This window comes from Chlamydotis macqueenii, chromosome 1 (genome assembly GCF_036417535.1).
Source record: "Chlamydotis macqueenii isolate bChlMac1 chromosome 1, bChlMac1.mat, whole genome shotgun sequence".
Classification (NCBI taxonomy): Eukaryota; Metazoa; Chordata; class Aves; order Otidiformes; family Otididae; genus Chlamydotis; species Chlamydotis macqueenii.
In genome coordinates this window covers 47,557,578-47,582,807 of record NC_141556.1, presented here as the reverse complement: position 1 = coordinate 47,582,807, position 25,230 = coordinate 47,557,578, and the positions used below count along the sequence as shown (strand labels likewise).

Genomic DNA, 25,230 nt, shown 5'->3' with positions numbered 1-25,230 from the left:
TGATTTAACATACTCAGTGTTAGCCTAATAGATCAGAGAACTGTTTTATGCAGATCACTTATTGAGTAAAAAAAATAATTTCAAAGCAGTAGAAGTGATCTGTGAATAATTATGACCTACAGAAAAAAAAAATAAAACAGAGAAAGTTTCATCTCCCAAACAGGTCAATTTAGTATATCCACAGTGAACCACTTTCATTCAAGGGTAGGTTCACAAGATAGAGGTAAAAGCAGTGATAATTATAGTATTGTTACTTCTCCTGAGAAACTTCCCATGATTTCAAATAACCAAAAAACACAGGAAATCAAGGTCTGCCAGGGTGAGAGACTACTCTTTTATGCCTTTGCTCTTTGGTCTGTTTGAGCTTAATGCTCTGCTTATGACTAACTGTTTGTAGTTGTTTTAATCACAGTATCAGAAATGTTTTAGTATTAGTAGGCAAATGTACCATGTGTTCAAGATTTAAAGATTATTTTTAAAAGCAGTCCATGCCAATTTTTCTGATTCATTAGGAAGCTTACCAATGTCACTTTTTCATAAAAGCCCATCTTAATTATAAAATCATTAAGATATTCATTTGGAAGCTGCTGTCTATATTTTCTGAATTTGAAGCTCTCAGAAGATTGAAGACTAATTATTTTCAGTTGAGTGACAGAGACTTGTATTTTTTCATATTATTTTCCTTGAGGGAATTTCATTCTCTATAAATAAAACTGCTCAGGCATCTTTATATATGGATGCATTTTACTCAGATTCTATTCTTATACATCATGAAGCAAAAGGAGACTGGGATGCAGTGTTTGTTTGTATCTCATCTTTGAATGTTTCATGGGAAAACATTTGGGAATAGGCGGAGGTGATAAGGTTATGTGTAAGGATTTTTCACAAACTCGTTAAGTACCACCCACAGAGTTTTGGCTGTTTTGCTTGACAGAAAACAAAGGTGAGCAATTATGGTTTGCTGTTTGTGACATCATTTATAAGCTAAATTTAATTTTCTACTGAACATCCTCTTGGTAAGGTCACGGTAGTAACTTCCTATTGATTAATTAAATCTGTTCTTTCTCCTCCTTATTTGTAACTCACATGAAGTTGCCCAAATGTGAGTCCATTTTATTACTAACGGGCTGTGAATGGAAACACTGTACACATTTTAATTTTCTTTTTTAGCGTTGCTTAGAAGTAACAATTTAAAATTGATTGCCGTATTCAAATTTATTCTCTCAAAATAAGCTATAGCTCTGAAGTCTTTCAGAAGAGTTTGGCTTTCTGAATTGTGAGGCATTTTTACTGCATTGCTGGCAACATACAATTTGTGTTTATGAACTGCTAGTATTTAAAGTACTTTAGAAAGGGGCTAATTTGAATGAAAAATAACATTTAGTTCTTGAAACACTTCATGTAAAATAGACTATTAGGTAGAAAGAGTTTCTTTAAAAAACTTTTATAAAAAAGATTATGCGGAGTGAAAGTGGTGGACATGAACGGATCGGTATCTGAAAGGAAAGGAAATCTGTTGAGACTAGTATCACTCCTTTATGACAAGGTTTTGGCATTTGAGTGCTGCATTATATTTCAGCAGTTTTGGCCCCTTCACTGAGCTGGAGAAGACTGTAAATTTAGAATTTTAAATTTTTTAGAATTTAGAAATTACTAGAAAAGGTTAAAATATAAAGGAGACACCTCAGGATATAACAGCATAGTTGATATCTGACAGCATTTTAGAATCTCTATAAATTTCCAGAATATGATATGAGTAACAACCATTTTGGCGCAACTCAGATAAGCCGAAAACTTGAAACTGTCTCATTTCATTTCTTTCTTACTAATTACGGAAGCTCAATTATTTGCCCATCTGTATTTGATCCTTTTGGATTTGACAAACATCGAGGCCTTTGCCTTATTTATATAAGCACTTTCGTGTTGCCTTGCGTCTGTACGTCCTTGAGTACATAACAGAGGAATCTGTTTGCTGCTTAACCCACTAAATTAAAAGAAGACTTTTCCAGTACTCTGACTTGGCAATGCTGGTGGGAATTAACCTAGCTACAAAGCTTTTCACAGCCTATTTGTCTGATACATTGAATTTTGGATCAATTTTACTGCAAGAAAAAATGTTTGGTGAGACTTTTAGTAGCTTAGCATTTGCTCAGTTTACTTGAATTGACAGCTTTCCTCCTTGGGTTGAAGAATCTGTTTAGATTGCCTTTAATAGCAAAATTGTAATCACTTTGTAGATGCTTAAACTGAAATCTCTATTTTCAGTCTAAAGTACAGCACGGTTGTTTGAAAAGAAACTCTGAAGAACCAGCCTCAGAGCAGAACTGGTTTTAGAAGAATTCATCAATGTCTAATAACCTTAGATTGTTTCCTTGCCTGCTCCATTAATTTAAATTAATTTTAAATCCTAACACTTCAAATCACAGACAGCAAATTTTTAATTTGAGTGCCATTGAATGTTAAATCTATTTTTTATTATTTCTAAGACCTTCAGAATTAATAGGACACTGAACTTACAAAGCAGTATGCCTTTAAGCAAAGTCAGAGAGTATCAGTTGAAGTTTACAGTTACATCTGTTTTGGTTGTGTTATTTAATTGCTTCTATCATTGAAACAGCAAGAAAACAAATGTACTTCTCAAAACATTGGTACAAGTAGCTTTGTTAACATCAGAAAAGCTATGCTAGGTTTATTTCCAATAAGCTTATTGATATTGGTGTCTGGGAAGACATGTGTTCCAGCCTGGGTCTTTCTCGCACTTTGGGAACTCACATCCTTGTTCCCCTTCAGAGCTATGGAGTGTGAACTTGTAGAGCTGCATTATGCTTAAGTGGGAAACTCTGGCAAATGGTTTCCTGAAGCTTTCAGGAACTTAATTTCTTCTGAGACCCCTACCTCGTTATTAGGTTTGATTAAAATCAGCAAAACGTGCCAAAATTTTCAGAGGACACATACAGGTGCCTACACAGAATAACTGCATAAGCTTTACAACTTGTTCCTGCACTAACTAACTGTTTTTCACTGACACTTTTCTCTCATCAACTGCCTGTGTTTCATAAGGCATGTGATAACCATGCAGGTTTACTGCTGCCATGCAGAATATATAATCCTTGAGTTCTACCTATCTTTCCTGCAATGTGTCCCATCTACTCTGCGTCTAGTTTTCCAGAAATTTGTTGGAACTTAATCAGTGAGCCCTCTACCTCTGCCAAATTTAGCTAATCCTGGTTAAGGTTCGGAAGCTTCTGGGCAAGCAGTCAAGATTTACAGACAGAAGCAAGGTTTCTGTAATCTCACTATCTTTCTATAGAAGAAATCTCATTAAGAAGTCTATTCTAACAGACTCTCCTGTTGTAGTTAGATACAAGGATGTTCTTCATAGTATGATTGGTTGTAAGGCAGGAATACTTTAATCTATGGCAATATTTTTTCTTTAACATTTGAAAGCCAAATTGAGCTTGATCTTTTCCATATTAGTCAGCATTTGAGATTGTCTCCGTCTTGTGATTTAATAAGTGTGCCCAAAAGCTTCCATTAACCCTTTTTCCCAAGGACCTCAGATCTAACATGGTAAGTCAGAAACAATGCAGTAAATCTGAGCTCTTTTAGGATTCAATTAATGGTATCTCCTATAATGAAATCTGCAAAGGGAAGATGTGGACAGTCATAAGATGCAATAATCCTATATACTTCATGCTCATCTAAAAGTACAGGAGATACATTGCAAGCCAGAATATTCTGAGGTATGCGGAATACTTTATTTTGAGGACTCCTAACACTTTACTTTGCTTTAGCATATGGTTTTAAAATTAAATGGGAAATTCTTTTTGCTTTTCTGCCTACCTTGCCCAAAACTCAAACTATTTGTATACTGTTTCCTTTTGTGCTAACAAGTGACATTCTTTGAAATATTTTGAAGTTGACATCACAAGATTTTTCATATTGAGAATAAACTGAAATTCATGGTACTGGAGAGAAAGATGTAATTAAACCATCTAGTTAGGAGTGGGTTCAAATCCTTTCTCCTATGGAGTTTTTATTCATTTTATCCCCTAGCTATTTAATATAAAATATATAAAGCCTCTCAGGGGAACAGAACTTACCTGCTCCTGACTGAGCATCCTGACCACTGAACTAAAGCTGCTTTCTGTTGACCAGCAGCAAAAGTCAAACAGCATGGCTGGAAAGAGTACCCTTTTTCTTCCACAGTTTCATGCCTTTAAAATGCAACAGCCCAGCTGACAAAGCATTGCACTATGAGCTATGAGTTTAAATAACCTTAGACTGAGAAGACCAGTTCTCTGTAGTCCATTGCAAATGTTCTAAGCATTAGGACATTCTGTAGAACAGCCTCAGATGTTTAACGTTTGAAAGCTGCAGTTTGATGTCTAGCACACTTTTTTTTTAACTCAACCCAGTATCAATACAAATCACTGTATTTCAGTTTTAGTTGCATCAGACCTTTATTACTTGACATGCTTAGCTCATTTGCATAAATCAGTCACCAAACACAGAAAAGAGGGCTGAAAGGAAACTGAAGGCATCTTCCAGTTCATTTATCTGTTACTTTCATCATAACGAAATCAATGAAAGTGACAGATCACCACATACCTTGGTACTATCAAACCTTGAGAAGGATTCCATGTGGTTTTGTAGCATTATATGTTAAGGCTTGAAGTGTACACATGGGTATCTCCCTCTGTCCCTGTCAACCCCATGCTCTGCAGTTCATGAGTTCTTTCTTGGGGGCTGAGAATTGTCCTTGCAGAACTTAACTGCACAATGGAGCTTTTAACACAGAGAGCGTGGTGATACTTTCTTTTTTGCCCACCTCTTCCTAAGAAATGAAACCCTCTTACCCTACCACAGTCTCTGCTTTCAGCCATTCCACTCCCTAGACTCAGAGTCTTCTACTGACTCTATGTGTGTGGCATTTTTGGTTTGATCTTGTGCTTTGCTGGTAAAAAGAAAAGCCCTTCTAGACAGATGGTGTACACAACTTGTCTCTTGCTTAGTTCTCTCTCATTGATGTAGATAGCACAACCCCAGCACTTAGGGAAGAAAAGATTTTGGAGAATCATAGAATGGTTTGAGTTGGAAGGGACCTTTAAAGGTCATCTAGTCCAACCCCCCTGCAAGGAGGAGGGACGTCTCCAGGGATAGGGCATCCACCATCTCTCTGGGCAACCTGTTCCAGTGCTCTACCACCCTCATGGTAAATAATTTCTTCCTTATATCTAGTTGAAGTCTCTTTTAATTTAAAACCATTACCTCTTGTCCTATCGCTACAGACCCTGCTAAAGAGTTTGTCCCTGTCTTTCTTATAAGCCCCCTTTAAGTACTGGAAGGCTGCTATAAGGTCTCCCTGGAGCCTCCTCTTCTCCAGGCTTAACAGCCCCAATTCTCTCATACTTTCTTCACAGGAGAGATGCTCCAGCCTTCTGATCATTTTTGTGGCCCTCCTCTGGACCCTCTCCAACTGGTCCATATCTTTCCTGTGCTGAGGGCTCCAGAGCTGGACAGTGAGTCCAGAGAGAGAGTTGGTCAGGACTATGCAGGATGGCACTGGAAACACAGGAATAGTATAGTGGATAATGCAGCAGTATAAGTTCCTGATAATATTGATATGATTTAGTAGTACTTATGTTTAAAATCATGACATTGTCGTAGTAGTACTATTTCATCCATCACTCTCTAATCCTACCTGATTCAAAGGCAGGGTCAACTACACATAAACAATTCTTGACAGAAACTCATCAGCATGCCTAGGTAATCTTGTAAAGGTTTGCCACTAATTCTGCCTAGCAATTTACATGCTACAAGATTATTTTAGAGATTTAGGAGAATTCTTTCTTAATGGCTAACAATGATTTTAAGACTCCTTCTTTTGAAAATCTGTTCAGCTTTACAAGATTTGCAACACGTTTTGGGTGCATTGTAAATATTGTGTATTTTAAACTCATCAGGTAAGACTAAAGTTTTCCCTTTGCATAGTTAATGGCTATTTTCATCAGCTGTGGATAGATTTCAGAGAAACAGTTAAATAGTAACCATTTAAAAGTTTTCTTTTGTAAATGTTGTGGATATTTGAAATATAATTAGAGATGATAAAAACTTGGCTACCTCAGTTTATTTTAGTGTAAAAATAAACTAAAATTATCTGAAGGTATAAGAAATTTTCAAAGAAATTTCAAAAAGTCATTAATAAATCAGGTGAAGTTTTTATGAAGGACCTTCTAATGAATTAGTGATGATTTAACATCTCGTGGCTCAAAAGCACCATTAAAGGACTTCAAGGCACAAACAAAACCAGAAGTGATTGGGAAGATCATGCTGTCTCACTTACCCTGGAGCAATGTTTATACATCAAAGTTATTTCTCTCTTAACTTTGCATTGTGTGGATCTTCTCTGTTGTTACCTCCTCCCATGTTCTGAAGGAATCAGTTTCTCAGAAAGTAATGCTATTGAATAAACAACTAAAAACTTTTTTTTTAAATTATGAAAGAAGTTAACTCATACTAAACAAAGGTTTCATACCATGAAGCTGGAAGGAACCCTTGTGATCCTACAGTCACACATGGAGTTTTCATCAGTATGACTACTATGAATGAATTCCTTTGTGAAATAGAGCTATCTTTTTGAAGAAAACTCCAGTCAGCAATAGTATTTATTCAAGCTTTAATTCAAGCTCTAGTAGTACAGTAGTTCCTCAATCATATATACCTGAAACATGTATCTAAAGACTGCTGAGATTTCTCTTATCCCCTCATCCGTCACAGCTGAAATTCTCTCTTAGGTCAGAACGAATTGGAGTGTTAGGAACTGGACCTAGTACAAGAAGCAAATCTAAAGGTCCTTGTGTGTGTGCATGTATGTGTGAATAGATTTTTCTTTTTTAAATTAAAAGCCAGACCTTTCTGCGTATCTTCTCGTATGGCTCCAATTAAATGAAGACAAAGGCAATTGAGTCTTCAAATGATGTTTTTGTGTTCAAGGATGATGTCAGCAGTGAAGATCGGCAGTATCCCCCTGCTTCAGTCTTGGCAACAAGTTCAAAAAGGAAGTCCAAGAATGAGAGCGAATCAGCTGTGCATAATGGGGACAAGCAAACAGGCATCTCCCCCTCCCTGGGTAATACTTTGGAGCACATTGTGGGGCAGCTGGATGTTTTAACTCTAGTAAGTATGCAATAACAGATAACACTTGCAGTGGAAGATGATAATGCTGTTGGTGGGGAAAAAAAAAATCCAGGAACCATGTTAATGAATCAGAATATTAAAGTCTATGGGGTTATTTTGAATAGTTGAGTAGTCAGGTGACTGTTTTGGTTTTTTTTTTCCTTTCAGCAAGTATTAATCAAATGTATTGTGTTTGCTAAAGTGAAAGCTTCCTGCTACATAATCATGAAGATTATTGTCATATTTTTTAACTCTAGAGGAAAAGTGTCAGTATTTTTCAGTACTGAGATCTAGCGTAGATTTGCCAGAAGCCAGTTGTTTAGCAGACATTGTCAGATTCCAGCTTGAACAGTCATGTATTAGCAGGGGATGAAGAAAGTAAATTGGCAATGTACCATTAAATCCCTTTTCAAACTTAGTGTTGAAGGTGTTGGCTTAGGTAGGAATCTGAGCAGTGAAATAATTCCTAGTGTCAGTGAAAATACACAAATACTAGTCTCAGGGGCTCTGAGTCACTTGTTTGCAAAGGCTCCATACTTCTTTTTAGTAATCCAGATTTAGCCAATCTATGTTTTAAGATACTACTCTGTAGTCTGTAACCTATTAACATTAAACCAAATCGAAAAGGAGTGGCTTCTGCATTCTTTTGCAATATATATGTTTACTCAAGAAATAAGTTCTGGGGAGTATGGAGCCAAGTCACCAGTTGAAAATTATTTGTGCTATCCTATATCCAGAAACCTACCTTTTTTGGTGACAGCAATCTCTTGGAGAATATCTTTTAATAGTACTTTTTTTTTTTTTTTCCCCACTTCCTTTTTTGGGAGATGCCTTAATGTTTCTTTTAGGTTTTTGGAAGGCATCATTTGGAGTCACCAGTGACGGCTGTTTTTCTGTTGAAATATGGATGCAAGTTTCACGTAGTATTTCAAAGTAATTTTTATATGCATGTATATCTTTCTCTCTCTCAGAGAAAATATTTTGTGAAAACAATTTTAAACCTTTAGACAACCTCCATAGATAGAAAGCCATTATTTTTAAATACAAGCTGTAAATAGTGTAACAGCTAAGGAAAAGCCATCTTAGGATATTTTTTTCTGTTGAGTTAGAATGATTTTTCTGATGTTACTATGTTGCACACTTTTATAATACTGTGTAATATAGAAATAAACTGAAATAACTGTCCTCTTCATGCAGACTATTTCAATCCTGGAAGAACGTCTGACTTTAACTGAAGATAAATTGAAAGAATGCTTAGAAAATCAGCAAAAAATGTTACTTCAGGGAAGACAGGAAGAATAAAAGATAAAAATGACCTCTATTGATGAACGTTTCATATATTCACAAGGAAATACTAAATGTTACTTCACTGGATCTTGCTATAAGCAGAAAAAAAAATTTCACCTTTTCCAACAACTTAATGCCATAAAAACTGAAGAAAAAAAAATACAACACATTTTAAACATTGGTATCAAGCAGATATTCTGGTTATATATTTGATAAAGTGTGGCCGAGCCGAAACTAATATTTTCTAAAATCATTCCCATTGAATGTTACAGGACTCTTTTTAAAATCTTATTAGATCTTTAAATACAACTAAGCGACAAACTGTGTATTTTTAGATTAATAGCAATTATTATGGAAGTGCACTATTCAGATTTTTTACCTCAGGTAAGGATTGTGAAAATAATGCTCTTTGTGCTAAGGCAACATTACTCACACACCTAAATTAAATAAAGCCTAATTAGCCCTAACTTCAAAAAGGGACAACTTTTTTGTCCCTCACATACTCTCAAATATTTTACCTAAAAGTAGCAACAGTTACTCTATATCTTCTAAACATTTTAGTGATGATTGCAAGAAGATGTAGTGTGAAAACTTTCAGTTACAAATATGAAAATGAAGTCACTTAAACTGTGAAGCTATAATTGCATCTGTGTGAATTCAGCTGCAAGACTCATGCAGTCAAGCACTTATCCACATCAAAATTCATTTTTCAAATTTCAAAAAATAAAAATTAGCTTCATACTGATGAAGATTATATTTGAACCAAATACAAAATGATATGAAAACTATATCGTAAATACAAAGGATTCTCATCCCCCATGGACTTCCACAGGTACTCAAGCTTTGTATGCTATGAATGTCCCCCATCAGTTAATGCATTATGAATGAAGCCATAAATCAGGAAAGACTTTCCAATGTATAATGATTTTGGTTTTATTTTTAATAAAAATGCAATTTGTAGAAAGACAATTGTAGGTCTTGTTTTTGAATAGAAAACATCTATGCTTATTTATGTCTACCCATTATTTTTTTGAACGGCAATTGCAGAACACCTGTTGTACATCCATAATCAAAACTAGGTAGTCCTCTATTTCTGCAACTTCACGTTTTGTGTGTTGAAAAATAGGACACTTGAAATGGGGGGGAGCATTTTAATCCAATTCTACAACTGACTGTATATAGATAAAGCCCATTTCCCAGGCTGAACCTCATTAACACCAATAGAGTTCAGCTTAAGTACAGAAGGTCACTGTGCAAATACTATTGCTGTTCGAGCCAAAACAATGAGAATTCAATTTTTCTTTTATAACTCTTCATTTTCTCTCATAGTAATCACCTTCAGATAGCCAGACATCACTTCACTTGCCTGGTAAACTCTGAATTTTACCAACAAGTACTACAAATTTTCAGCTCAGTCTTAAGTAGTATTGTTAATCATGAAGAAGCAGTCTCAAAAAAAATTTTAGACTCAACTATTTTTATGCAACATCCTAGCCACAGATTTTTTTTGTGAAAGGATGGTCTTATATATTCCAATGTATACAGCCTGACCTTTGATTATGGAATTGTTTATAATGCTATATAATGCATAGTTATATAAATACTGCCTTTTAGGTCAGATGTACTTTGCTTAATGCATTTGCAAATACTCTTGTGGTCTTTGCCTTTTCTTGGCTCCATTAGAAGACACAAAACCATGTAGCTGTTAAATAATTTTGCTTGTTTCTTGTTTTCTCTAAATGGACTATTTATATATAGGTTTTAAATCTACAGATATTTTTTGTTGTTGTTAAGCTTTTCAGAATTATTTATCAACAAGATTTGGACTTCTTTTTACTTCTGTATTTTTTAATAAAATCTCTGGTGAAATTTTCCTGTTTGCCTTAGCGCTCCTATCACTAATCCTTCTTCCTTTTCGCTGCCTGTTATCTGGAGCATTTACGACTTAATCCAGTTTATTCCTCTGTTGTTTGTGAATCTAGGGAACTAGCAGATCATTTCCAAATGAAGATATATTCTTGTCATTCTATCAAGTGGTCTGTTGCCGTTGAAACTCAACATGCAGGACACTTGGGATGTCTATATAATTAGAGATATACAGACATCACATGTTGGATGAGAACAGGATAGAGGTATTTTTGTCAAGCTGTGATGGCTCTCCTAAAACACAACTCATTCAAAGTTCTTTTAAAAGAAACATCGTGATAGCTGGTTGTGGTTACCTCAATCTCTTGATCCATATAATTTCAAATAAAGCTGTGGAATAGAAAAACATCCTTTAAAAGCACCTGCAGAGGCAGCTTAAACTCTCAGAAGCATTTACTCTAGGATTAGTGCTCTGGCAAATAACTGGTGACTTAAGTGATTTGAAATACCTTTTAGAAGAAAATGAATGCCGTTTAGCCTTAGTTGTGCTTCTGCACCATGTGAATAAAATAACTGCACAGATGTTTAAATAATTACAAAAGGTATGTCTATATTGCAGACTGCAGTGAAGTACTGAAAATCCATTCTTGCTCTAAAGAAGCTGAAGCACATACCTGATGCAGTCCAGCTTTCCTCAAGCTAAGATATCCTTCTGATAGCAAATGTAAATAGGCCATCCTGTTGCAGAAAGGCTGCTTCCAGCATCCAGGCCAGTTACTGCAAAAACGGCTTAATTACTTATTTAAAAAAATAACACCAATGTCTGAATGGCATGCAGCAGCTCCCTAAGGTTTGTAAGGGAGAGAGAGAAGGTGGCAGCAGGAGTAACCTCTTCTGCTAGTGTCACTGGGAGAGTGTCTCTGGAGAAACCCAACTTCAAATTCCTGATGTTTCAAAGTGTTATGCAGTAGCTCAGCAACTCATTGCACATGCTTCTGCACACATTTTGAAACAAAAACACTTTCCCAAATTGAAAGAAATGTTGTCACTTACTTAATACTGTGTTAAATTTTATTTGTAATTCCCATCAAAGTTTAGTGGAATTTTAATTGAATGTTTAACTTGAGCATTATATAAAGCACAATGCTGAAGCAGTAAAGGTATTTTTCTGTTTTTCATTTTGGATGGCAATATGCACTTTCTTTGGGAGCACATTTTGAGGTTCCTAATTATCACTGTGGGGGCAGGCACTGAATGGCTAAATGTTGTAATGCTGGACCTTAAGGCGCTTCACTTTTTCTTTTTATCTGAGCATACCAGATATTCAAATACCAGGGCAAAATCAGACTGGGACATTACTTAATGCCAATAATCCGTTGTGCTCTATGGACCAACCTGACAACTCAAATTGTATTCTGAATTTTTTCTTTTTTGTTTTTGGAGGTTGTTTCTTTTTTGGTTTGGGTTTGTTGGTTTGTTGTTTTTTTAAAAAACACACCACTACATTCTCCAAAAAGTCTTTGGTATTTACTTTTTACTACTGCTGACACTTTTTTTATAAACTTACGGTTTTGAAAAAGCAGTTTCTGGAGGCAAATGTATCTGAACAGCTTCCCCTGTCTTCGAGCTGTTTCTTCCTTTTAGGCATGTAAGACAATAATTCATTGCTTCATTATCATCATCTTTATGGTAAGAAACTTAAAATGTAGCTTTAAGTTCTGATTAAACTAATCTTCTGGCTGGTGAAATTGTGGCAGAATAGATTCTCCTTGCCATTTTAGCATGGCCTGAACCGATCAGCATGAGGGATTCCAGAAATACATTTATTTATTTCTATTTATTTAAATAAATAAATAAATATGCTGTACTATTTTTAGAGTAAACTTTTTTTTTCTTCCTAAAAGTCTTATTACAGCATTGCTGAATTATTTTCATTGCCGTATTGCAGCACAAAACCACTCTTGACTTTTTCTACTAAGCGAGGGTAGTTGGGATCTGCATGTATTTCCAAGGGCGAAGCTTTATGTAACCTGTTTACCTTGTAAGACTTGTAAAAATCAGAAATTCTGTACTCTTTGCCCCAAACAATTAATGAATATGTATGTTCACACTGGATCCAGGAACAGTATGTTTTTGTCAGAGTGCCCCCTCAGGGACTTTTGCACGCTTCGGATGCATAATACAATTGAAGCCGTTTCTTTGTGAGAAAATAGGTTAATGACTTGCCAAAAGGCAGATGTTAATTGGAAAAAGTGCATACAAGTCCTTTTCTTTACAATGTATATGGGTTGCATTTGTTATGACTTGCATCCAAGAACAGGTGCAATTTCTATTGACTCAGCTAACAGGATGTGCTGTGTGCATTCCTCACCGATTGTACCATAAATGTTAAATCTAGCAGAAAAAAAAAGTTTCTAAACTAGTCAGTGAGCAATAAGCTGCATTTATTACCTGTTACAGAGCATATTTATAACTTATTATTGCACTTACATGTAAACATCTTAATAAAATATGGCCTTTGATTATTTACCAGTATTGAAGAATTTTACTGATGAGCGCTGAGAAACCTTATATGAGACAACATGTGTCATCTCTTCCAAAATATTTATTTTGTGAGAGAGTCAGCAGTTTTAGACAGGGTACCACTAGCGTAATTGTAAATGCAACTTAAAGCAGAAAAGCTGCTTGTTTTCACAACACATTTCCTGCCACGAAGCTACACAATCAGATTAAGCTCTTCACCCTACCTCCCTTCATTTGCCCTGTCTTCAGAAGCAAAAATTAATAAAACAAGTGGAAAAAAAAATACTTCTGGGTGTGTCAGGGTCAGAAAAGCTGCTGTTTGATAGCTTAATAGTTTAATTCCAAGGGTCTCTGGGAATTTCTAGGCTACTCATATGAGTCCACTGGAGCAGGGACTCTGGTCTGGATCCATGTACCTGACCTAACCTTGTTCTTCAAATGTCACTCTCTCTCACTTGAGGGCTGAATGTAAAATTTGGCTGTCTGGAAAGCAGCAATGGTCTAGACCCATGCAGGAACATCTAGTTCAGGAATCCCATGGGAGCTTTGACGTTAACAGAGATACTGAGTCTGCCAGCGACTGGGGTCACACCATTTTCCAACACCTATCGCAGGGACTTGGGCATTAAAGAGCTCAGTGCACTTGCAGAGGCAGGAATGGGCTGAGAAGAAATGTGAAGGGTCTCAATGCCACCTAAATAAAGGACTCAGCAACTCAGAGTAGTAGTTGGGTTTGTTAAGTCCCTTTATGGCCTGTGCCCTTACAGACCTCGATAAAACAGAGGGGACTCAACTTCTCTTCAAAGCTGCTAAAGAGGAAGCAATTGCCAGAAGAGAAGAAGAAAAGGCGACAATTTTCTTTTTCATCCTTTTATGCTTTGTATTGTAATGAAATAATACCTCTGTTTAAGTTTTTTCCTCCTCCTAATCCCCAGCAGAAATCCCTGGTCCTTTTAGAGACAGAAAGCGATAGGACAAAGAGAAAGTAGCAGGAACTGCCAGTCTCTGTGCTCTAGGATGTCACCAAAGCCTTTTCTGGCCACAGCGCTTATTCCAATATCTGTATCAAATGTCAATTATCTCGTAAGGTTCAGAAGATGATTTATAAGATTTAGAAAAAGATTTGTAAGATTCATAAGCAAAGCATGTTTGCAGCGCTCGCTCTGCTGTTTCTTGGGACTTTATGAACAAGTGCCATAGAGACTGAAGTCTGGGAAGGTCAAAGCAGAAATAATCCTTTCTCTGATTTCTTCTGAAGAAAGATTCAGGTGAGCCATGTGCAAAGGGTCCTGCTGCTTCATGCTACCTTCATCTTGCACATATCAAAAAGAACCATTTAAGATGAAATGCGCTTGGGTGGTGAGAAGGACAGAATGCTCCCAGCAGCAATTCTTCCTCATGAGAGCACTTGTTGAATATTTTTTAATCATTCTTTTTATTAATATTTTCACTCTGTGATACATGCTGGGAGCACAAGACCCAGGATGTTTGCTAGAGCCTAAAAAGAGCAACTTGAAAGAGAAAGATGAGATGGTCGGTGATGGTTTTTTACTATGTCCAAGTTTTGCACTGATTATTGGGGGTATTCTGTTAAAATCAAGTGATACTACACTTAAAAACTGATGTGAGCAAAAGCAGGGCTTAGGTCTTAATCTGTAAGACTTGAAAATTCTTGTACTTCGCAAGACTGGCTTTCATGACTAAGAAAATTTTATAAATGTAATAAGATGCCATTAACTTTTCAGTTAAGCAGCGAGTGTAATCAGGCAAAGTGTAGCAGATTATAATATTTGATTGTATGTAACTGTACTGAGTGGTTTCAGTCTGTGCTGATGTCTCTCTGCAGTTTAATTGCTGAAACACTGGGAGCTTTTGTGCAGCTTCTGCAATCTATTCAGTATAGACCAAGCCTATAAATAGCTGCATTATTGAAAGACTGTGAGAGGTTCATTAGAGAAGTTGTGACAGCCTCGCTTGAGCCAGGGCTGATATAGCACCACTCCAGGTTACCAAAGAGTTTCAGCATGTGGGTGACGCTGAGCATGAAGCTGGGCTTCTGGCCATGCAGCGGAGTAGATGCCCCTCCAATCATCCCCTCCATCACCCCGGCTGTGGACTCTCACAAAGTACACTGCGCTTCTTGCCAGCTCCGGGCACAGGGATTTCTTTCCAAACGAAAGCACAGCATGTCGGAGCTCGGGATCGGGCCAATCTTGTCCCAGCCCAGAGCCAGGATGCAGCCAGGGCGTATGCCCGGGGCCGGGGCCGCAGGACATCCTGCCCAATGTACCTACCCACCAGTGCAGGCGCAGCCAGGGAGATTAGTCATCTTAAAATCACACGCAGGCATAAGTACTTTGCTGACTCAATAGGAAGTCGCTGGCTGAAATCAGTGGGACTTCTCACATGATTGAAGTTACATGCTGGAAATGTCTTAATCTTGTGCACCGTATTCACACAACTGGGGGGCAAAGGAAGAAAATTTGAATAGCAGCTGATGGCTGTTTTCTTTCAAAGGTACATGGAAAACAAATACAGCCATTATAACTTGAGCTTCTGGTTGGTTTAAAAGGGTACTTTGCTATTTATTTCACAGCTATCTGAATTAGAGTCTCCCACTTCTGGCTCTGGCACTCAGGTAAAAGAAGAGTACGCAGGACTAAGTCCCCAGTCTGTATGCAGACCTTATCCTACAGCCTTTTGGGTCATCCTTTGGAAGAGATGCTAGAAGGAGAGAGGTTTCCAATATCATTCAAAAACATAAAAGAGGAAATATCCCTCATTTTGTCTTTTTTTTTCCTTTATAAAGAAAAATGCTCTTAGCTATTCAGCTTCTCCAAGTTGTGTATGTGTTTTCCACATTTCTCTCTTTTCTCTAAATGCTCAAGTTAGTAATTTCAAAGTGAGAGAGTTATGCCCTTGTTACATAATCTGAATATTTGGAGGGAATTATCCGTATTTTTCTGCCTAATGACTTTGGGAGGAACAGGAGGGAATACAAAACTAACAATCTGTAATATCTGAAAAATGCTATTAAAAATGAAAAAATTATGCATACGATAAAATCGCTCTGTTCTCACCTAGCATCTAACCATTACTTTTACTTTTGTGTACATTGTATGCTAACAAAGCTGAGCCTTCAGCACTCATTGTGAAAAACCAGAGTGCCCAAGGTCTCATTTTTAAGATTTGTCCCATATAAGGAGTCACTTACAAACCTATATATAATATAGCCCATTAATGTTAGCTATGACACACCCAGTTTCTTTCTTTTATTTTTTTGTATTATTTAAGGAACGATTATGCCATAAGAAACACTGGCTGGGAGGTTTCCAACAGCACAGGTTTTTGTCAGAGAACACTGATTTGTCGTAAGCAAAATGTTTCGCAGAAGCGTCTCTGTTTGGATGAACTTCCGATGGAACACAGGCAGGTTTCCATCACAAGCCCGCCTGATTTCCTGCCAGCTTGCCTGGCAGCTCTCCAGGCTCTGCGGCTCCAGGACGGCTCTGGACTGAACCTGTGATTCTTCCTGACTTCTTTTTTTTGTTTTCCTTTTTTTTTTTTTTTTAATTAGAGGGAAAAGATCTTGGGAGAAATACACATTGGCTCTGCCTGGCTTTATCTGATTTTTCAGAATTAGGTATTTTGATACTAAGGACCTTGTACAACCCATTCCCTTGGTTTCTTACATGGGAGATCCTTTCCTTCCAGAGAAGCTGCTCAGGTTAAACTGCACTGGAAGTGAAATATATTTCTTACCACACTAAGCTTCGTTTCTGAGCATTTTCAGGAGACCTCCCAGTGCCAGTATTGTCTCCTCCTCTCTATTTTCTAAAATGTCTGATTGCATTGCAGTTTCTCTGTACTAGCAGTGCCCTTCAGCACTGTCTGTCTCCTTCACTCACTTCTTCCAGGCCAGTTTCTGGTACAAAGGCTGCATCAACCTCTCTAGTGTCTTCTGGGCACTCATGGCTGCTGGAATTGTGGACATGAGGTGGTTTCATGGGACATTAGGCATGGAGATATACTCTAGAAAGCCGCCTCGGTGGCTGGCTCTTTGTGCTTTGGTTGCTATTCCCTGGTTTATCTGCTCCATCTTCCCTTGGAGCCAGAGATATTTCTCTGCACTTCAGTCTGAATCACCTGGGGGGTGCTGTTTGTTTCATTTTTCTCTTTAATGTGGGGTTATCTGAGGGTAAGACCTTGAGCAGGCATGTGCCCAGGATCCTGGGGGCTCAATAGATGAAGCAAGCTGGGGAAGGCAGATAACTTCTCTTTCACCTCAGGGCTCATGCTTGTAGGCAGCCAACTTTATCTACCTTTGTATTCCACACTCTCAACCTCTAAGAACCTCTTATATGTTTTTTTCCTTCAACTCATGATTTTCATCAGTATGTTAATTGTGTCTGCGTACTTGGGTTAACTTGACTTTGAAAAGCATCAGACTGAGAAGAAGCATTTGGTCAATATTGAGAAGATCTGGTGATTTAAACTCTGGAGTTGATTTGGTCTTGGTGTTACCAAACAACAGAATCCAGCTGTAAGCATCACTATAATATTCTCTTTAAGCATGAGTATATCATATTTTCCAGACCTCTCAGTTTTAATGATATTTTCTCAGTCAGGAAACACATTACATCCGAAAGTGGATGTCCAAGAGGCCAGCGCAGCCAACAGGATCAGACTGTACTGCTGTCACAGCATGGCCAGGAGCGACAAAAGAAAGGGATGTGTCCCAGTGTAATTTTCTAGGTGATGCTGTAAGCCTTCCCAGACCCTGAAACCTCCAAGGTGAAGAAGAAGCTTTAAGTTTTAGGGGTGTGAATGGAAGAGGCAGTGCCAGCAGAAGCTGAATGCAGGCAGAGAGAGAGATAGGGAGAGGATAAACATGAACCCCATTCTGCTTAAGTACAGCCTCTGATAATTAGATTGAACAATCTTCCCAAATGTACTCACAATTTCTGCCTCCTTCTGCACTTTCTCCTGCCTGTATTGTCTGTCCTACTCTAGCCCATCAGTTCTTCGCTTATCTCTTCCTCTCTGTGTTTTCACCTTCTCTTCTCTCCCATCCTTTTCCTCTGAAAAAATATTTTGCAGCCTACAATTAATGCACTTGGCTTAAGTCTAGTTGGGCATATCAGGAAGTTTTCTGGATCACTCGTGGGTGGAGTTTCCCAAAAGTATCAAATTGGTATTAATGTTGTAAAAACAATGGGCCTGCCAAACTCTGAATAGTGTAAGGCAACCTGAAAATGTTGTGCCTCCTTGCAGATTTCTCTTGTGGGTTGCCTCGCTCAATAGAGACACCGTGGCCTCCACTGTCACACAGCAAAAAATGACAACGGGCATAACCTCAGCATATGCTGGGAGGAATCTACCTCGTGTTCACTTGTTTCTTTGGATTGACCAGAAGCGTTGGTACTGATACTGTTCACTAGATGCCTGTCCAAGTGGCCATTAAGAAGTCATGATGGGTAACACAGTTGGAAGTGCAGGTGCACCTTCGAAGTCGCGTATGCTCATTTCTGCCAGTTGTCAAGGGATAACGAGCTGTATAATAATGACATTGTTTGCAGCAGCTATGGGATCCGGTTTGAATCAGTACATTGCAAGAGGATTTTAAGTAAATATTACAGCATGAGTATGGCTTGACATAGAGGATCACTTAGCTCATTTGGGAGCCCTTACTCTTGGTCAGAAAAGCAGTGGGCAAGAGTTCCTATAATTATTTCAACCACAGACTAGGAGTGCCCCAAATAGCCCTCATTTCCTGCATTTCTTTTTGTAAGAGACCATGCCCGCAAATTTCCCAACATCTGAATTATATTTTCCCTGCTAGGTATACCTTTCAGGATTAAATTTTCTAGAAATTTTCAGCCTTTTTGAAGAACGAGGTAATATGGGACCCCATCCTTTGGACCTTTCCTGAAGATCTTCTGGCATCGTAAACCATATGGACAGCTGATGGGAGTGAAGTGGTGTAGGAGACATTTTTTCTGAGGACACAGGCAGGGAGCTCACTGAAAGCTATCACAGAGAATGATCTAGGCCAGACAAAATGCAGATACAGAGGGACTGAGACTAGCTCAGCATGGAGATTGAGACTGCAGTAAGGAGACAGAAGAGAGGATCTTGAGAACCGCAGAGTGGATGGGGATGGTATGAGACACTGAGGAGTTTGAAGCAGTATGGAGGAGATTTGTAGTGTTGGGAGAAGTCAGTCTTGGGGCAACATGAAGAAATGACCCCGGTCCATTAGACTCTGTTTCGTACCAGTTTACAGAGCAGCTTCTTGCTCAACTAAACACCTATCAAGCAAGTTGCTTGATATCTTCCCCAACGATGTGCTTACCCTGTGGCACAAGTGAGCATGGAGGATAACACCCTGCTACCACCATTGGTTGCTCCACCTGCTCAAGAGGCAAAGGTCAATGTGCTGAACCTAAAAGTATAAAGAAAATGCATAGAGAGAAAACTACCTGTAACCATATGTTAAAATAATTTTACTAAGGCAGCTCTTGAGAACTGAATTTTATCTCTGTATCTGTATCATCAATCTGGCAGCTGTACTCTGTGTAGGAAGCAGTGGGATGGAGATGTGAAAAGGCTGGCAAGGAGGGGGATGTAAAACCCAAAACCTGGAGACTGCAAAGTTATAAGCAAGAGTTTTTAATTCTTGGTTGAGATCTGAAAGATGGTAAAAAAGGAGAAAGTAACAGAGTTTGAAGCAAGAGATAGTGAAAAGTAGTGCTGTGATTATAGGTCTAGTCAATAGCTTTTATGGCAATAGGAAGATGAAGAGGAGAGGGAAGGGCCTTTAGAGGGAAGTAACTACAGCTGTGAAAAGTAGAAATGTGAAAAGCTGCAGATGAGGTTGCCTGATATCCTGCCTGAGAAAAGGGTCCTGCTATCTATCTAACCATGATTTTATGAACCACAGACCATGTTTATTTGTTGCTCTTCCTATTCGATTTTTATAATGGTGAGTGCATCCTTTCGCATTTTTTTTAAATCAATTTGATGCTTGCAGATTGATTTGCCACACTAACATCCTCTCCCTCTCCCGATCCATTCAGCCTTTAATGAACAGCCCATGCTGCCTTCCTCCTATGTGTTCCTGACCCCGCTGACTCCAAGGCATTTTCCAGCCTCTCAAGTACCCTGCGGCACATTTCCCTTGCCCCCTTCTTGCCGGTGGCACTGAGTAGGTATCACCTTGGCCGCCGTGTGCTCCGTGCCTGTTGAAGGCAGGAGGTCCCGCTCGCCTGCTAGACTTCCCCACGTGTATTCCTCAAGTGCAGGGAAAGGTGGCGAGCTAAGTATAGCATCACTGGGGAGCCTAAAAGGTTTGATTTCCTACAAAGCCTGGCACTGCCACTGAGAATACTCTACCTCACACCATGTCTGCTGCTTTCCAGTTTGCTTTCTCCTGGAGTCCCTGGCACAGCACGCAACGCCTGGCTGTACGGTGAGGGGAGAGGACTTGCTTTGGGCACATTGGAGAAGGCTGGGAGCAGCAGCCTCAGGTGGATGCAGGGGCAAAGAGAAAGGAAACTTGCTCAGCGAACTAGAAATTCCCACACTCTGTTGTCAAACATGCTTGTTCACTGGTGTGGAAAAGGGAAGTTGAGGAGAAGAGAAATGAATTTGAATGCATTTTAATTGGGATTACGGGCATATGGTATGGGGCCATTTGTTTTCCTCTTTCTGCTCTGCAGTGGGGCTCTAATACCTTCACACATTTGCCTTTATTTGTCATGTCAAAAGGGGAGACAACAAGCAGCTCTTTTCTCCCCCCTCTTTGAATCCATGCTAACAGCTCTCACTTCACCCTGAACTTTGCCAAAGGAATAATCATGATTTTTCAGAAAAAGCGCAGCCAGATTGCAACAGCAGATGAAGCAGCTCCGACTTATTTTTATTAAACTTTTCAGCTGCTCCTTGGAGGACCTCTGCTATTTTCCAGCAGCAGAAAGGGACGGATTCAAGGTGAGAGAGGGGACGTGATGTCCACAGTACCACATGCACATAATTCACCAGCAGCTGGATAGACAGGTTTTATTGTTATGATAGTATACTTAGTGTTATATAAAAAGCTACTTAGGGAGCTGTTTCCCTTATTGTACAGCGATTTGTTAGCTGTAAGATTCACACATAAGCCTTTAATTATGCCCAGCATCTCCACAAAAGCAATTTCAGTTCTCTCCCCTGCCTCATGCAGCATCTTGGGATGCTCTGCATTTGAATGTGAACAAGCTATTGTTTAACATGGCTTTAAATCATTACAGAAATGGTCTGTAGCATCCACTGGGAAAGTCTGCTCCCATCTGCCCTGTTCATTTCTCATAGTAGCTTTTGGAACCAGGGCCAATAATCACAGAAATTTTGTTTAAAGGTTACGCATTATCTTCATACACGGTGCAAGATAATAACACATGAAGGTGTGGGTCAGAGACATTTAAAGAGGAATGTAAAGCTTAAGAGTAAGCATCTTTCCCAGCCTTCACATAAGCATCCTTCTATTCATTTTCCAAAAGTGTATATGACACACTATGGGACTTGCAGGGTACTTTAGAAGCTAATGTCCACTTAAAATAAAATGTTTCTAGCACAGTTGAAGCCAACCTGAATCTCCTCCTGCCTCCCCCAACAAAAACCCTCTGCAGTAGACTTGGGTCAGCCCAGCACCAGCCTGACCCCAACTTTAAGTCTGTAGCTCCTGAATAAAGTTGAGATTTTTCTTTTTCTTCTGAGAAATATGTATTTTTTATTATAGCTTAGACTTGCAGAAAAAGTACAAAACATTTCCTAATGTTATTCAGTATATCCTATATTTGATGCTCCTTTTGTCCTAGAGTTTCTGTTTCAAATAACGATGAAAAAAAAGTTGTACCAAGTTTACATCAAAGGCAAGTTGAGGAAGCAGAAACTTGGATAACAAACACATGCATAATGCGATTCTGAACAAAGAAACCTGTGCCTCAGTTTGGGGATAGGCCGCGTGGGTACATATGTATGTCATTGCAGCATATTGCTAACACATGTGGGGGTCATCCAGATACGTTTGGGGCAGCTGAGATCCCTGTTTGAAGGTAAATTTGATAGACTCTGGTTTGTAGGTACTGTGGCAACAACTGTACTTTACATCTTTATAGAGTGGTTACCACAACCCTTTTTGTGTTATCCCGTACAAGCTTCCAAACACAGAGTGAGCCTAAGGAAGAATGTAAGGAATATGTAAATAGTCAGTGTAAAGATTCACTGAAAAAAAAAAAAAATTACAGATGATAATGACATTCTCAAAGTAGTTCATGCACATCCTTAAAATGAATGAATGAAGAAAATTTCATTAAATCATAAGGAATTTCACCCATCCAGACCTCCAAGCTCCAAAGCAGTTCAGCAGTTTTTCTTCTTCAGCAGCTGGCATTACCAGCTCTTCCAGTGAAACGCAGAGCGTGGCCAAGAGGCCACAGCTCTGCATGGAAGTGAGGATACATTTGCCCAGAGCAACTGGAAGGCTTGGAAGATTCAGGATCTTAGCTCAGAGCTCTTCTGCAGAAAATGAGGACATGGTAGTCTTTTGCAAAGGTAATTCAGACTGTTTGTTCTGGAAGTGATTTAGCATTTTATACTTGTTATGCAGAAAGAGGTATGCTTGACATTTGTTAGTAATACGCCTGTTTTGGTTTGGTTTCACCAGGTATTTGGAATCTTGAGCAGACACTGTCTATTACCCTGAACCCATTTCTTCTTTCCTGTACTCGCAGCTCTGGCCCCTGTTCTGCTGTCCTTCACGTCACCCTTGTGCTGATGCAGCACTCCACTGACTGGCCAATCTTTATCACCAGATTTTCTGAATGTTCAGCACCTCTAACACTGCAGAGGATTTTCAGAAGCAGACAGCCATCAGCTCTGGTAATTGTAGTAAGGGCCAAATTCTCAAAAGAACTTGTCCTACTACCCCAAATCTGGTTCCAGGCATGGATACGTAGTGCTGTCCTTCAGGAATCACAGCTCTGATTTTGGAAGTCACCCAATTCTGTGCCCCACAGAGGACTTGCGGCTACGAGGTGTGCAGTCAGAGTGAAGGTGGCAGGTAAGTGCCTGTCACACGTAGTGATGCCAGCTTGTGACGCTTGCACTGCCAGAGAAGGACAGAAAAAATGAGAATGCAGCTACTACAAAATGATAGTTATGAACAGGAAGAATCCATAAATACAATATACATTTTATGTTAATAAAATCAGGTGGCTGGCCCACTGCATGCAGGGATTGACATGAAAATAGCCACTTAAGATTTGGCACATTATAGCTAAACATACTAGAGCAGGTCTTTAAACCTTGCCCCCTAAACTACTTTTAATGGATCTCCAAAATGTAGGAAACCAAGATTTATATTAATTATGCTAGAATCTTAAATTTCCATCTCTATTATCACTGAAAGATGCTTAGAGCTGCACAAATTCAAAACACTTGGAAAAAAATAACTGGAATAGAATTATAATCAATCTTAAAATAGTTATTTTCAAGACAGTAACCACTGAAGTCAGCTGTGGAAGTCAGAGACAAGGATAAAATAAGCTGGACCAAATCCCTAAATGTAGCATTAGGGTTACCCAAGGGCCTGTTGGCCCTTCTAACTGACCCTTTAAAACTATCCTACCTATTTTGGGAGCAGAGTAAATGAAGGAAGTTCACCAATTTTTAGACTAATCCAAACAAATGTTAAAAAGACAAACAAACAAAGGAGCAAACAAAGAAAAAGTCCCCATGTCAAAACCAAACAAGCAACCAAAGACCCCTGCCAGCCCCTGCAAGGTCACTGCCTGGGAATGCTCTCTTGGCTTGCAGGCAGGCAAAGCTGCTCAGCCCAGATGCGATGCAGAAAGCCACAACAACAAGGCGAGGTACCACTGCCACATGTGGGGCTTATCTTGAGGCCGAGGCCTCACCTTCCAGCTGTATTTCAGTGCATTGCTAGCATGGCCCGGGCCACCATCCTCCAGCCCTACAATGAGTAAATGGGCTCACAGTGTGCCTGAACACCTACTACAGGCACAGACGGTTGCCGAAGCCCTGCCCTGCCAAGGTCAGTGGGAATTTTTGTCATTGACTTTGGTGCAGGCAGGATTTCCCTCCACGGACACACACCTCCCGGATACATGTGCATGCCCGTGTTTATGTATATAAATATGCTTTACAGTACAAAGTATTGACAGGAAGGCATCTTCACTCTCTAAATATTTTTCTTCAACTTCATATTGCGTGAAGTCAGACCCTCACTGTCCCAGCCATGGTTTCTCACAGCTTAGTGGTGTTAAAGAGCCCTTCTTGCTCCCAACCGCTGCAATAACAATCAGGCTGGGAGGAAGGGGAAATGAGCAGTGTAGCACATGCTGTACCTTCCAGCCACCAGCTATTGTTAAGAGCACGCTGCTCCAGACAGAGTGGCAGCAAGACACGGGGTGGGAAGCAGGTGTAACCTGCCAGGAACACCAGCCTTGCAAAAGTCAATTTTTAATTCAGACAAGTACCCCTACTTCTCAGCTGCCTCTTACCACCCAACTGAAAGAGGTTTTTACATTCCTGTTGCCCAACACTTGAAAGCTTAACAAATGCCTTTATGGCAAACTAAGAGTTCATTTTTTTCATGTCAGGGCTTTGGTCATTCATCTGCAAAGGCACCGATGTTTTTTCCTTCAACTTTATTTTAAATAGTCCCTTTGCATTTGGGAGGAAAAATACAATTTTTATCTCATTAACATATGATTCCCCAGTCATCTGCACTTCTGAGCTCTGTAGCTATTTTATGTTCCTCCCTAATATATATGATTTAACCTGGAGCTCTGGTGTATAGATCCAGACTATGGGAAAAGCACTGGAGACTCCATGTTAGGAATCAGTTTGGCTTTCACTCAGCGGTGACACCGAACAATAATAAGTTACAAGCAATTTTGGATGGAACAAGATACATCTGTCCTTGCACTGCAGTGGAGATGCATCCATCTACACCCCGAGAGCTGTCATTGTCTCCTCATCTATCGCTTTCCACTTGTGGCATCACTTCATCCAGTCAACTTGCTGTCTGCACTGCCAAGAAACTTTGAAGATGTTCTGAATTTCATACCAGGAAAGGCTATAAGGTACACTTTGATGTCAAATGCCTCAGAAACTGGTTCTGTACCACTGCAAATTCTTATCCAAAATACATGTGGACATAGTTCATGTTGTTTGTTGTTTTCCTTTTTTGCTGCATTGGTTTTGAGCACTGGTATAATGCACCCTAATAAATAACTTTACATTTTGCTTTGCACCTTTCAGCATGGCGTTGCTTTTGTCTGATTAAGAAATGAAGAGGGGAAGGGGTAA

At 39.1% G+C, this 25,230-nt stretch overlaps 1 protein-coding gene across 2 annotated transcripts in view; it reads left to right on the top strand.

The window, feature by feature from the left end:
- The window catches only part of POC1B (POC1 centriolar protein B), a 57,256-nt gene extending 46,917 nt beyond the window's left edge, over nucleotides 1-10,339 (top strand). For both annotated transcript variants that reach the window (XM_086750134.1, XM_086750125.1), the window contains 2 exons: nucleotides 6,997-7,179; nucleotides 8,377-10,339. In XM_086750134.1, the coding sequence (XP_086606260.1) occupies nucleotides 6,997-7,179; nucleotides 8,377-8,481 (288 nt within the window). In that variant the 3' untranslated portion in view covers nucleotides 8,482-10,339. The remainder of the gene's footprint in view (nucleotides 1-6,996; nucleotides 7,180-8,376) is intronic.
- The last annotated feature ends 14,891 nt before the right edge of the window (nucleotides 10,340-25,230 follow it).